This window comes from Macaca nemestrina, chromosome 14, assembly GCF_043159975.1.
Source record: "Macaca nemestrina isolate mMacNem1 chromosome 14, mMacNem.hap1, whole genome shotgun sequence".
Classification (NCBI taxonomy): Eukaryota; Metazoa; Chordata; class Mammalia; order Primates; family Cercopithecidae; genus Macaca; species Macaca nemestrina.
The window spans coordinates 5,668,887-5,682,584 of record NC_092138.1 but is presented as its reverse complement, the minus strand read 5'-3'; the positions used below and the strand labels follow the sequence as shown (position 1 = coordinate 5,682,584).

The 13,698-nt window shown below is 48.1% G+C and overlaps 2 protein-coding genes across 6 annotated transcripts in view; one reads left to right on the top strand and one right to left on the bottom strand.

The window, feature by feature from the left end:
* The window catches only part of CENP (centromere protein P), a 275,211-nt gene extending 263,870 nt beyond the window's left edge, over positions 1-11,341 (top strand). For 3 of the 4 annotated variants that reach the window (XR_011612319.1, XR_011612320.1, XM_011771213.2), the window contains 3 exons: positions 7,482-7,561; positions 8,675-8,766; positions 9,191-11,341. Coding sequence is in view for 1 of the 4 variants with exons in the window: in XM_011771213.2 (XP_011769515.2) it covers positions 7,482-7,561; positions 8,675-8,766; positions 9,191-9,321 (303 nt within the window). In the remaining 3 variants the exon portion in view is untranslated. Of the gene's footprint in view, positions 1-7,481; positions 7,562-8,674; positions 8,767-9,190 lie in introns of those variants that run through there. The other variant, XR_011612321.1, reaches the window with a different exon arrangement.
* A 151-nt stretch (positions 11,342-11,492) lies between these two features.
* Positions 11,493-13,698, bottom strand: part of LOC105498851 (inositol-pentakisphosphate 2-kinase) — a 61,051-nt gene continuing 58,845 nt past the window's right edge. For both annotated transcript variants that reach the window (XM_011771204.2, XM_071077551.1), the window contains exon 13: positions 11,493-12,231. In XM_011771204.2, coding sequence (XP_011769506.1) covers positions 12,006-12,231 — 226 coding nt within the window. In that variant the 3' untranslated portion in view covers positions 11,493-12,005. The remainder of the gene's footprint in view (positions 12,232-13,698) is intronic.

Genomic DNA, 13,698 nt, shown 5'->3' with positions numbered 1-13,698 from the left:
CGACATCAGGTGGGGGTCTGGGGACCAGCCTGTGTGTCCTGGCCCTGCCCTGCTCCCAACTTCATCCTTGCCCTTCTCCCCAGCACCAGCAGGCGGTAATGGGACTGATGTGCATTCTGAAGGAGTCACTCACTGCTCCCAGTTTTGGAGCTCTTATTAATGAACATTTGCATGCAGTTTTTTTGTATGGACATATGTTTTCCTTTCTCTTGGGTAAATATGTAGGAGTAGAATTGCTGGATCACATAGTAGGTGTATGTTTAATGTATGTTTAATGGGTTTAATGTGGCAAGAAGCTGCCAAATTTATCCAGTTCCTAGCAGCAGTGTATGTTAGTTCCAGTTGTTCTACATCTTCACCAGAACTTAGTATTGCTCTCTTTTTTATTTTAGCCATTCTGATGGGTATGTTGTGGCATCACCTTGTGGTTTTAATTTGCAATTCCCTAATGACTAATGATGTATCTTCTGCACATTTAACCAAATAAGAGATGTGCAAAACATACGTCACTAGTTTGGCTTAAATCCTTTGCCCATTATTTAAAATTGGGTTGTTAATCTTCTTTTTACTGAGTTGTGTCCTTCATATATTCTGGATACAAGTTTTTGCCAATATTTTCACTCAGTCTGAGGTTGGCCTTTTTCTTTTTCTTCTTCTTTACAATGGCTTTTAAGAGTAGTAGTTTCTAATTATGATGAAGCCAGTCTGTCAATTACCTAATTTATTTTTCTCTTATGGTCACTGCTTTTTTATTTAGTTAGTTTTATTTATTTATTTTTTGAGATGGAGTTTTGCTCTTGTTGCCCAGGCTGGAGTGCAATGGCGCGATATCAGCTTACTGCAACCTCTGCCTCCCAGGTTCAAGCAATTCTCCTGCCTCAGCCTTTGGAGTAGGTGGGATTACAGGCGTGTGACACCATGCCCAGCTCATTTTTTTATTATTAGTAGAGACGGGTTTTACCATGTTGGCCAGGCTGGTCTCAAACTCCTGACCTCAGGTGATCTACCCACCTCAGCCTCCCAAAGTGCTGGGATTACAAGCATGAGCCACCATGCCTGGCCTGCTTTTTTATTTAAGAAATCTTTGGCTAACCCATAATTACACAGATTTACTCCTATGTTTTCTCTCAGAAGTTTTACAGTTTTAGCCCTTACATGTCCCTTTTTTGAGACCAGAGTCTCAGTCACCCAGGCTGGAGGGCAGTGATGCAATCCTGGCTCACTGCAACCTCCACCTCCCAGTTCAAGCAATTCTCGTGCCTCAGCCCCTCAAGTAGCTGGAATTACAGGCACATGCAACAGGCACATGGCTAATTTTATATTTTTAGTAGAGAAGGGGTTACACCATGAGACCATGTTGGCAAGGCTGGTCTCGAACTCCTGGCCTCAAGTGATCCACCTGCCTTGGCCGCCCAAAGTGCCATAATTACCGGTGTGAACCACTGCGCCCAGCCCCTTACATTTCTATGTATGATTCATTAGAGTAAATTTTTGTGTATGGTATACAGTAAGCACTGAAGTTCATTTTTTTTTTTTTTAACATGTGGATATCCAGTTGGCCCAGTGCCAGTTACTGAACCATCTAAGGTAAATTTTGCCAGCATCTTATGCCACGGTGTGACCTCACTGATGTCATCTCTCTATAAACCAGAGTATCTTTCAAAACAGAAAATGTTACTAACATGCAAATGAAACCAAGATGATTGAATGGGGGAAAGAAGAGTCTTTTCAACAATTGGTTCTCAGATAACTGGATATTCACAGATAAAAGAATGAAGCTGGACCCCTACCTCACACCATATATAAAAATTAACTCAAAATGGATCAAAGACCTAACTTTAAGAGCTAAAAATGTAAAACTCTTAGAATTAGACATAAATACAAATCTCTGTGACTGTGAATTAGGTTATGGTTTCTTAGCTATGACACCAAAAGCACAAGCAGTAAGCAAAAAGAAAAAACTTAAATTGGACTTCATCAAAATGAAAAACTTTGTACTTCAAGTGACACCATTAAAGAAATAACAAGACAGCTCACAGAATGAGAGAATATTTTTTAACACATACAGTGACTTGTTCCAGAATATATAAAGAGCTATTACAATTCAGTAACTAAAAGATAACCCAATTTAAAAATAGGCAAAGGGGCCAGGTGTAGTGGCTCACACCTATAATCTCAGCGCTATGAAGGCCGAGGCAGGCAGATCGCTTGAGCCCAGGAGTTCAAGACCAGCCTGGGCAACACGGCAAAACCCTGTCTCTACAAAAAAATACAACAATTAGCCAGGTGTGGTGGCATGTGCCTATAGTCCCAGCAACTTGGGATGCTGAGGTGGGAGAATTGCTTGAGCCTGGGAGGTAGAGACTGCAGTGAACCAAGACTGCACCACCACACTCCAGCCTGGGAGAGAGAGTAAGACTCTGTTTAAAAAAAATAAATAAAAATTGGCAAAACATCTGAATAAACATTTCTCCAAAGAAGGTATACAAATGGCCAGTAAGCACATAAGAGAAAAGCAAATCAAAATCACAATGAGATACCAACTCACGGCCAAAGTGTTGATGGGGCTATGGAGAAATCAGAACTCTCATACACTGCTGATGGCATTATAAAAACAGTGCAGCCACTGTGGGAAACAGTTTGGCAACTCCTCAATGGTTGGAGAGTTATTATATGACCCAGAAATCCCACTCCTAGATATATAACCAAGGGAAATGAAAATACATATGTGCAAAACTTATACACAAATGTTATGAACAGTAATGCTATGAGCATTATTTCAAAAAGCCAAAAAGGGCAAGGCACAGTGGCTCACGCCTGTAATCCCAACACTTTGGGAGGCCAAGGCGGGCAGATCATGAGGTCAGGAGATCGAGACCATCCTGGCCAACATGGTGAAATGCCATTTCTACTAAAAATACAAAAATTAGCCAGGTGTGGTGGCATGCACCTGTAGTCCCAGCTACTCGGGAGACTGAGGCAGGAGAATCACTTGAACCCAGGAGTGCCTGTAGTCCCAGCCACCCAGGAAGCTGAGGCAGGACAATTGCTTGAATCCAGGAGGCAAAGGCTGCAGTGAGCCAAGATCGCACCACTGCACTCCAGCCTGGGCGACAGAGCAAGACTCGTTCTCAAAATAATGATAATAATAATAATATTTTTTAAAAAAAAAAATCAAATACCAAAAAGTAAAAACCACCCAAAAGTCTGTTAGTTGATCATTGGATAAACAAAATGTGGCACATAAAAGACCACATATAATTCCATTTGTATGAAATGTCTTGAATAGAGAAGTTTTATAGTTTTAGCCCTTACATTTCTATGATTCATTAGAATAAATTTTTGTATTTGGTGTGCAGTAAGCATTGAAGTTCATTTTTTTATCATGTGGATATCCAGTTGGCCCAGTGCCAGTTACTGAGGAGTCTAGGGTGAGTTTTGCCAGCATTTTATGCCACGGTGTAACCTCACTGATGTCATCTCTCAATAGACCAGAGTATCTTTCAAAACAGAAAATGTTACTAAAATACAAATGAAAGCAAGACATAAAGTAGCCTGGGTGGTTGCTTACGGCTGTACTAGGAGGGTGGGAGAAGGGGACGAGGGGCAATAGCTAAAGGGTCCATTAGGGGGTGATGAAATGTTGTGGAATTAGAAAGTGGTGATGGTTGCACCACCTTGTGAGTATACTAGTACCCACTGAATTACACACTTTAAAGGAATTATGTCTCATATAATTTATATGAATTTATCTCAGTTCTTTAAAAGTCACTGAATCGGCCAGACATAATTTTTGGGAAAATATTAAAGTCAAGATGAGTTAACGTATCTGTGGACACTCCAGGGTAGACTTAAACTCAGGATTCAAGTTTTCCCATTTGTTTAAGTGGGAGACATAGCATTCCTCTTTGGTATTGCACTGAAATATAATACAAGGTTGGTTTTCTGTAAAGCTCTGCTAAAAATTCTTTTCCCTTTGGACTAGCATCCGGCAGCTATTGCAACAGCACAGTGGGTCTCAGGTGTAAAACTGGGGCTGGATATCAAATTGCCAACATTCTCACAGCTGCCATCTTTCTATCATAACATCAGGAGAGCTCTCAAATGCAGACTCCCCACATACGGCAACCAGCTGAACAAACACCACTTGAATCGCTGCCTCAGCATTTCCAGCTTAAGACCAGCTTTCCCATGGAAGGCTGGGGGCTCCAGAGGGGAAGCGCCAGTGCCTGCCAACCAGTTAGTGTGCACGACGAGGTCCCCTCCCAACAGCCACCCCTACATCACCACCTTCCTGACAATATCCACGGAAGCACAGGCGTCCTGCTCATTTCCCGTATAAGCCAGAACTCTCAGGGCTGTGCAGGTCCCTCAGATGCACTCGGAAGAGCCACAGGTCCAAGACTGTTCCACGGGGGCTCAGCCAGGTGCCTTCCTTCTCTGGGCCTCGGTTTTAAACGTGACACATCTAAGGAGCTTTCCAGATAAGGCTTATGATTTTCCAATTCACTGTTTTTGTGTAACTATTTGTCATGGAAAGCATTCAAAAATATATGGTACATACCTCTTCCTCATCAGCGCATGTTTGCCTTAACTCTTTCTTGCCAATTTGGTCATCTTCTATCCACGTCAAATACAGTCATTTATAAAACTCGACTGCTGATGAGATGTGCTGACTTTAGGCCTAATGACCTCAAGCCCACTCTGTCTTGAGTTGTATATAACTAGTGTACCCCTGTTCACAGCTTTTCCATCTTCTCTCCCCACCTGTACACGTCTGCCAATGAGACCCATCCTTTCTATTTCAAGTTATCAGTGACCGTGACCTTGGCTAAACGAATGGGGCATTAACTTCCACAAAAGAACCTTTGCACACAGTCCCACAAAAGCCCTCCAGAAACATGCACTGTGTGCCTGACCTCTTCCTAATGTCAGCGTTTCTACCTGACTTTCTTTTACAAACTAAAGGGAGTAAGGTACACTTTAATTTTTTAGTGAAAGCATCTCATTTAAACCCCTTTTTGCTCACAAGGAGAGGTGAGGAGAGGCCCAGGGAGGCAGAGAGCTGCTCCATCTGCTCCCTTGTGCTTGGAGGCTGAGCCTTGGGCCCCACGTTGGAGCTGGCCCAGGCCCCAGCCGTTCCAACGCGTCCCAAGTGCTGCCGCTGAGCCAGCCTGGAAGCTGAGCTGCCACGTTCACAGGCTCTCCCTTACGGTCCTCAAGCAGTTGTGATTAATTTGGAAGAGGCTGCGGTTTAAAAATCAACCAACACTTTCCACTTAAATCACTTAGGTATACATTTTCTTATGGAAACTGTTGTGCTGAAGTTAGTAATTGTAAGCTTCCGCCAGGCCCCTCTCAGCCTGTGGTGGGTGCAGATGGTGCTGCGACGCGCCTTCGCTGTGTTAGGCCCACGCGCGCAGGGTGAGGGCCTCCCACACTGGCGAGAGCTCAGCGATGCAGGGGCTGCTTCTTTTAAAAACTCGGTCACGCCGTTGTCCCCACACAACCCCATTCAGCAGAGCCGATCTGGTTCAATCCGGCAAGTCTCTGGAGCAGCAGGAAGGTGCTGTCACTGCAGTTCCAGCCTGCTCCCTTGCCTTGTGTCCTCTGACTAGCTGTCAGGCCGGATGCTTCTCAGGGGAAACCTCCCCTCACTATCCTTCCCTAAGGCCTGGGGAGGCCACAGTGCTTTTTAATCATGGCAGGGCTTGCATGGGACTTAAGCAGCACCCCCAGGCTGCCCTTTCTACATCAGTCGCTGTGAGAGGACAGAAAGGAAAGCATGTCTGGCAGACTGGCCCTAGGACCTCGACCTCTCACGCGGAGCCTGCCGTGAAAGTCTCCTGTCACCCCGACCCTGCAAGCTGTTCTCACAAGAGCAGACAAAAAGACAAGTTTTTTCGTGTGTGTGTTTTTGTTTTTGTTTCTGAGATGCAGTTTCGCTCGTTGCCCAGGCTGGATGGAGTGCAGTGGCGTTATCTTGGCTCCCTGCAGCCTCTGCCTCCTGGGTTCAAGGGATTCTCCTGCCTCAGCCTCCCAAGTAGCTGGGATTACAGGCGCCCACCACCGCGCCCAGCTAATTTTTTTTTATCTTTAGTAGAGACTGGCTTTCACCATGTTGGCCAGGCTGGTCTTGAACTCCTGACCTCAGGTGGTCCGCCCTCCTTGGCCTCCCAAAGTGCCGGGATTACAGGTGTGAGCCGCCCACCGCACCCAGCCAAAAACACACGTTTTGTTTGTTTGAGACGGAGTTTCGCTCTGTCGCCCAGGCTGGAGGGCAGTGGTACAGTCTTGGCTCACTGCAACCTCCACCTCACAGGTTCAAGCGATTCTCTTGCCTCAGCCTCCTGAGTAGCTGGGACTACTGGCGCATGCCACCAGGCCCGGCTAATTTTTGTATTTTTACTTAGAGACAGGGTTTCACTATGTTGGCCAGGATGGTCTCAATCTCTTGACCTCGTGATCCGCCCACCTCAGCCTCCTAAAGTGCTGGGATTACAGGCATGAGCCACCGCACCCAGCCCAAAAAGACAAGTTTTTAAGAACTGAGAGAATACGGCCACCATTACTTTTATCAGTTTTGAATATGTATCATCTGTTCAGGTTCCAGTAAGCAAACTGTTGTGGTTTGATCTAAATTCGCGGGTCGGTTCTGGTAGAGCTAGAGGCTACCGGGTCCTGCTGTAAGTAACAGAAACAAGCAGACATGTCCAGAATTTTCACAGCCCATGGGGGAAACCAGACTCTCCCAGAACTGCAAGCCTAGAAATCTGTGAGATTCCACTCGATCTCCCTGCTTTCAGGAGGAGGCTTTTGACAATAAAATGCATCTCATCATGAAGCTTTCACTAAGGCAGGGCCTTTCCCTTACTGCAGTGGGAGCTGCGCCACCACTGGGCACAGTGAGGGTACCAGAGTGGGCTCCTGCCCATGCCCAGGACGGTGTGTGGGCTGGGCGCCACTGGGGTGAGTCCTGAGGATGGACAGGCGAGGGGCGTCCAGGCCCGGCCACAGCCCTCACGGAGCCTCAGCTCAAAGGGCTTTTCAGGTCAGATGCTAAAACCCTGCAAAAAACAGCTGCTTTCCAGCAAGGAGCCTGGCGCCTCCACTTGGGAATCCTCTGACCAGTCCTCCCCAGACCATCCAGGTTGTGACGGACAAGGGTAGAGCAAGGAGCCATCCCAGGTGGAAGGGGTGTGGGGAAACCTGTGAGATGAGAATGCAGCTGTAGGGTGGTTGTGTACCATGTTCATGCTGGGGAAGCAGCAGTCATGGGAGCCTGGAGGTTGTGGAGAGACCTACAGTGGGGCAGACGTGTGACAGCAAGGGCAGGAGGGGCAGTCGGCGCCCGTGGGTGCTGTGTGAACACTTGGACCCCGATTTTCACTGGACACCTGGAACGGCGCCCCGTGCCCCTCCCACGGCCCCTTTCTCCTCACCAGTGGATCTGTCTGTAACCGTTTCTTCTCCCCATGCAGGAAAAGTACCCAGATGCCGTGTACCTCTCGGAGGGGCCCTCCTCCTGCTCCATGGGGATCCGCAGTGCCAGCCGGCCAGGGTGAGTCTGTGCAGGCCACAGGGCCTCCCATTTCCTGTTAAAACAAGGATTCTAAGCAGGAGACCACCTAAGTAGGACTCTAAGTAGTAAACCACCTAACCAAGAACTAAAGGTCCTCGGTTGGAGGAATCAGTGGTCCCAGCAGGTATGCCCAGCGTGGGGGTGCGGGCAGCTGGAGCTCTGGAGGATGTGCTGGGCCGCAGGGGGAAAATGCCAGTCCTGGGGCCCGCCCCAGGACTTATGGGATCAAGGAAGGGAGGCTTGGAGAAAGTGGAGATGCTTGTGGATCTGCTGTTACTTAGAAATCGAAGGGAAGAAGCCAGGGGTGAGTGGAATACCCCAAAGCAGTGAGAAGAAACAAGACAGGCTCAGGGCCCTGACAGCACAGCCCATCCCTCCACCAGCCCCGGCGCCACCCTGGCCTGTGCTGTGTTCTCCATCCTCTTCCCTTGGCTATGCATGTGTGGACATGTGTCCATCTGGGTGTGCTTTTATGACCTGTGTGTGAAGGCCTCAACTCAACTGGTTTCCAAGCTTTAAAATCGTGTGGTCCTTAGGCAGGCTTCTGGGACTTGCCTTTGTCACCCTCACCTCCTCCAGGGTCATGAGCAGCTGCAGTGCAGTTTGGCTGCTCATCCTCCCAGAGGGGATCATGCACGGGCTCTTGCTGCGCTCTTCAGCTCTGGAGCATGTGGCGTCTTTGTTCTGGCTCACACCTCCTGGCACACACTACACAAGCTTCTCCTGGGCTCAACTGCCTAGAAATGAAATTCCTGGGTGCATGTTCAGCTTTCTGTCAGTGCCAGATTATTTCCAAAGTGGCTTGTCCATGTCTGCTCCCACCAGTAATTTTGAAGTTTCTGTTGCTCCGTGTTCTGTACTTCGCTGGTCTACTGATGTTTGCCAATGCAGTGCGGACAGAGCAGCACCGTCCTGTGGTCCTGGTTCCATCTGCCTGTGCTACTGACCGTGCCTCTTCTTCGCTGTGGGCCACGGTTGCTAGGAGCAGGGGAGCCCAGCATGGGGAAATGGACACCAGGAACAACTCATGGTTGCTCATCTTTTTGCCAGATTTCAAAAAGCACAGAATGACATGTTTTATCGCTTTTTCAGGTTTGAATTAGTCATTGTTTGGAGGATACAAATAGATGAAGACGGGAAGGTTTTTCCAAAGCTGGATCTTCTCACCAAAGTCCCACAGCAAGGTAGGTCCCTGGGTGTGGCTGCTCTAGGTGACTTCTCAACATGCCCAGCAAAGCCACCTGCCTATTTCCTCTGGGTTTCAAAGGGCAAGAATCAAAAATTGGAAATCTCATTAATGTACTTTGTCTATCAATTTTTAAATATTTTTACCAATAATCACTCAAAAAGAACATGAGAAGGGATTGCTGAACATGAGAAGGGATTGCTGCCCCAAAGCCCTCCCGGGCTGAATGCACAGGGAATGTGTCTCGAGCCATCGGGTGAGGCCTCCACGCACGCCATCTCCTCGCCCGCCACTAGCACGTCCCATCCCATGCAGCCCGTCAGGAGGAGGGCAGGGTCTTGGTGAGGTCCATGCCAGCAGAAAACAAAAACCAAAAGCTGCCACCTTGAAGTTTCTTACCCGGTTTAACGTTTTCTTTCTAGCCCTGGAGCTGGACAAGAACAGAGCCATAGAAGCCGCTCCTCTCGGCTTCCGAACCCTGCTCGGAGTGCTTGGAATCGAAGCTGCTCTGGAAAGCTTGATAAAATCGCTTTGTGCAGAGGAGAACAACTAGTTCTAAAACAGTGAACGGGAGGGTTAAGATGCTGCGCGGAGGAGCATGCAATTTTATTGAATATAAACATTTGCTGTTTTCCACTTAGAACCACACCCTGAAGGCATGCTGTCTATGCAGTTACGGCACATTATATGGAAATTCTCATGACATGAAAAATAAATACAGCTAGTTAAGTATAAAATGCCAAATAAAAGTGACATGTACAATGTGGTTTATAAAAATAAGCTTAACATCTGAGAGAATGTACCAAGTGGTCGTGTGTCCTCAGATGTGTGGGGAGGACCCATCCCCCCACCCACCGTGGCCTCACACCGAGTCCACCTTGGACATGGCGGCCACATTGCTCAGCTGGGAGAAGCCACCCTTATCCTGGTTCCTGCCTCCTGGGGGCTCTGGAGATGGATGCCTGTGGCACCTCATTTTTAAACTGTCCTTAGCAGCCCAGGGGAGCCACGCCCACGCTCCCTACCTCCCCCAGGTCCGCACAGTGGCACTGAGAGGCAGTCTCGGCAAGTCCTCACACTGTTCTTGGTCTTCCACAAGAAAGTGGAGCTGTCAGCTTAGTAACAAGAATGGCCTAAGACAGCAAAGACAGCACTGTTCCTGGGCCAGGGCGTGAGGAATGAGGTCCTTTATGAGAGACCCCCCTGCAGAGCCTAAGTGCTACACTGATCGTCCCGGATGTGCCGTAAGAACCGTGACCTCATCATCAGTCGCCCATTTAGCATTGTTTGTTAGTATCTGTGAACACGTGTTGTCTCAAACCAATCAGGGCTGCCATGACTACACAGCAGCAGCAGTTTCCAGAACGTGCCAGAAACGCATCCACAGCAGTGGCACCCACTGCTCAGGGGCTCCTCACAGCCCGGGCTGGTGGGAGCCAAGACCAGACAGAGTGGGGGTCCACCTGTTTTCTCTTCTCCCTCAAATACAGGCTGTTTTCACTGTGTCTAGTCCAGCCCTGTCTGGGCCCTGTGCTAGGCAATAACTCTTGCAGCCCTGAAGGACCTCGGGAGCCCAGCCCACCTTCCCATGGACTGGGGTTCCCTCTCATGTGCACTTGAACGCAGGACCCAGCATCCTCCACACACCGTGACACTGGGCAAAATCATCCCAAACGAGGCTGCCCCAGCCCCAGCCCAGCAACAGTGAACTCCCTTGGGTCAAGACAGTACTCACAGCCACTCCCTCCACACTTCCCAGAGCCTGTGGCCCGTCTGTGAGCTCCATGCACTTCACTTAGGTGAGTCTCCAAAGCCCCCATCCCGGCACACAGGACCCGTGTGTATGAGACGGTGTCATTTGAAGTGAGAAGCAAACAAACAGTAAAAGTGTCCAGTTGTGTAAGTATCTTTTTGCACCTCTGAGTGTAGAATTAGAATATGACAGAATTGAACAATAAATTCTAGAAGAGTTGCCTTGATTCAAACAAGTATAATTCTCAAGTTATCACAAAATTTCCCACAAAAATTTACAATCAGCAAAATAGTTTCCTTATTTCTCATGTATAATTTTCATATAATTCCATGGTTTCGCTAATATTATATGTTACAATAAGCCTCCATTAGTCCCTCAAAACGATGATATAAATAAGTCTGTACAACCTAGCATAGAATAAAAAACTGAAACCAAGATTCCCAACGTTTTTCATAGCAGCCGGGCACAACCCCAACGAGAACCCTCTCGGCAGCAGCCAGGAGCTGTTCACCTTCCGGAAGCAGGGCCTGTGGCAGCCTGACAGGGAGAGGCCGCGGGGCCCAAAAACTCAATGCGTCTCAAGGCAAACCCGAGGGAGGAACTCGGTCCGGGAGGAAGAGAGAACTCGTTCCTCAACCAGCCCAGACACTGGAGTGTCAGGAAAGCACTGAGCTGTTGGGGCACACGTCCCAGCCCGGCCCCAGCAGCCCAGCCAGTCACAGCTCCACCTCCAACTTCTACAGCAGCAGTTTTTAGTGGGAAAGAACAACTCATCTCCCCCTCATGTGAAAGATTAAATTGTAAAGCAAAAAAAAAAAAAGGTCAATGCTCGCATGAGTGGTGTCCATCCTGACCTGAGTCTTGCGCTCCCTGCTGCCCCGTGTGGAACCACGGGCTTCAGCACCTCCACAGGGACCCTGAGTCTACACTGCTCAGAACCGGCGTCTGCACGACCACGAGGTCACGCTCTGCAGCAGGGAACCACCTAAAAACCTGTGTTGATATGTGGCTTGCACTGAAAAGTGACCATGTAACTCAGCTGGGGAAAGTTCCAGTAGTATCCATGTTTTCTTAAAAGTTCAAACTGTAAAATGTATGTGACAATTCAAGTTTTCTATGTTAGGAGTCTGGTGGTAGCAGATCCAAACCTTGGGTCTTAGAATAAGGCTTTTAGCATTAGAGAATCAGACATGAGCCCTGGTTGGGAAGGAAGATCTATCCAGAAGGTCTTCCCAGGGCTTAACGGACACTTCCATATTAAGAGTGTGAGCAGCTTCCTGGGACACAGCATGTCCTACATTCCTTGTCCAGGAAGATGTTCCCAGTGCTCTTCAATTCCATGTCTCCAAGAGGCAATCCCACCTCAACAGGGGTTAAAAGCAAAAACATTCACAACCAAAGCTCACCCAACACAACAGAAAATAGCTCTATCATTCAACCTTCACATTCTGTGTTCAAGTTTCAAAGACACTGCAGGGAAAGGGTTAGACCTTGTGGAGAACTAACGTGCAATCTTCGCTTTCCTTGAACCGAGTCGACATCATGGCATTGTCTTTGGCACATACAGTCTTTGAATAATAGTTGACGATCTTGCCGTCCAGTTTATACTGATGCGGAATGCTCTCGTAGGGCTTGAGGTCAAGGTCCAGCACAGACACCGAGAAGGCAAACCTGGACCTCGATGAAGGAACGACAGGCCTTTGATCAGAGCTGCAAGTAAAAAATACCATTTCAGGATACACAAGCCTCCCATTCATTTCCCTCCCTCCCGTTCTCTCTCCCTTCCTTCCTTCTTTCAACTAGTATGGGTTTTTTTAATGTTTTTCTTTGACTTCTGCAAAGTTAGATAAATCAATCTCTTTTAAAAGAGAAGTGAATGGCCTCACACCCCAGCTCACAAAAAGCACTCGTTCTGTGCATCTGTGCGTGTGGACAGCTGTCTGCGCTGGCTGTGTGCACCAGCACGCAAAGCTTCCTCAGGCCAGTGCACCCCACCATACCAGGCGAGAGAGGGTTAAAGGACTGAAAGATGGAAAAGTAATTATGTGGATCATGTGAGCAGTGTTCCCCCAGCCCAGTGGTATAAACGAACGCTGAAAAGTCCCTTTATCATGAGCCAAGTATTACAAAACCCAAGAAAAAGTAAAAAGTAGATCTGGCCATTCCAGCGCCAAATGGATGAAATGTCGACAAGCCGCCTCCTGCGCCTCTCCTGTCTGCTGAGAAACGCGGGCTCCTTTGGTTCACGTCTGAAGAGATCTGGTTTCTCATTTTATTCTCAAATTTTATCTTCAGTCCTTTGTATTTTGCTTCTCAGGGCTTAGTTTTGTGGTTTTAATAAACATCAGAAGTCATGTGCTTATAACAAGACATGAATAATTATTTGCCCTGAAAAACACGTTTAGGATCACTCCGAGTGCTGAATTCTGCTGTGTGTCCCGCTTTTCATCTCAGGGCACACAGCACTCAAGTCACTGGCTAAATAAGTGACCTAAGCTCAGTTCAGTCCAAGAGAAGTATCCTGGGTTCTGGTGTCCCAATGTTTACTACTCTTCGAGATTTAGAAGATTTAGAAATCAACAAACCAAACCCCAACTTCAAAGGCTCCTGCCGAGGAGAGGAAATACTGATGAGCACGTCCCTGCTGTGAGTGACGCTGCTCACCACGGCCTCGGCGCTCACTGCCACCTGCCCCAGAATCCTGTTTGTAGGAAAAACGAATCCCTGACTCAGCTGCTGGGGTCAGTAACTATTCTCGCCTGAAGAGTAAACAGCAAATAACTCGTTTACAGATGAAGGTCGTGAGCCTCCTCCAGAAGCTGGAAGGCGCCTGCAGCTCCTCCCAAGGGGCCACATTTTATTGTGAGAACCACAGAAGCCCAAGGCGCCCCTCGGTTCTGAGGCCTGAGACCTAAGCTTGGTGCACCTGGGCTGGAACAGTCACATCCCCAGCCCATGACTAGGGCTACATATTTTAAAGGACACCTCAATTAATTTCTCAGAAGCAGCACCTGACACGACCATGGGTGTAAAGACAGGAAGGATGTTCCAGGCAGCTCCCGGGGAGGGTCTGACTACCTGGGTCAACTACAAGCTAGCTCCATAGGAGCCAACGGCAGTGACCAGCGGGCACCAGCTCCTGACACAGAAATGCTCTTCTTCCTGTCAGCACCCCGG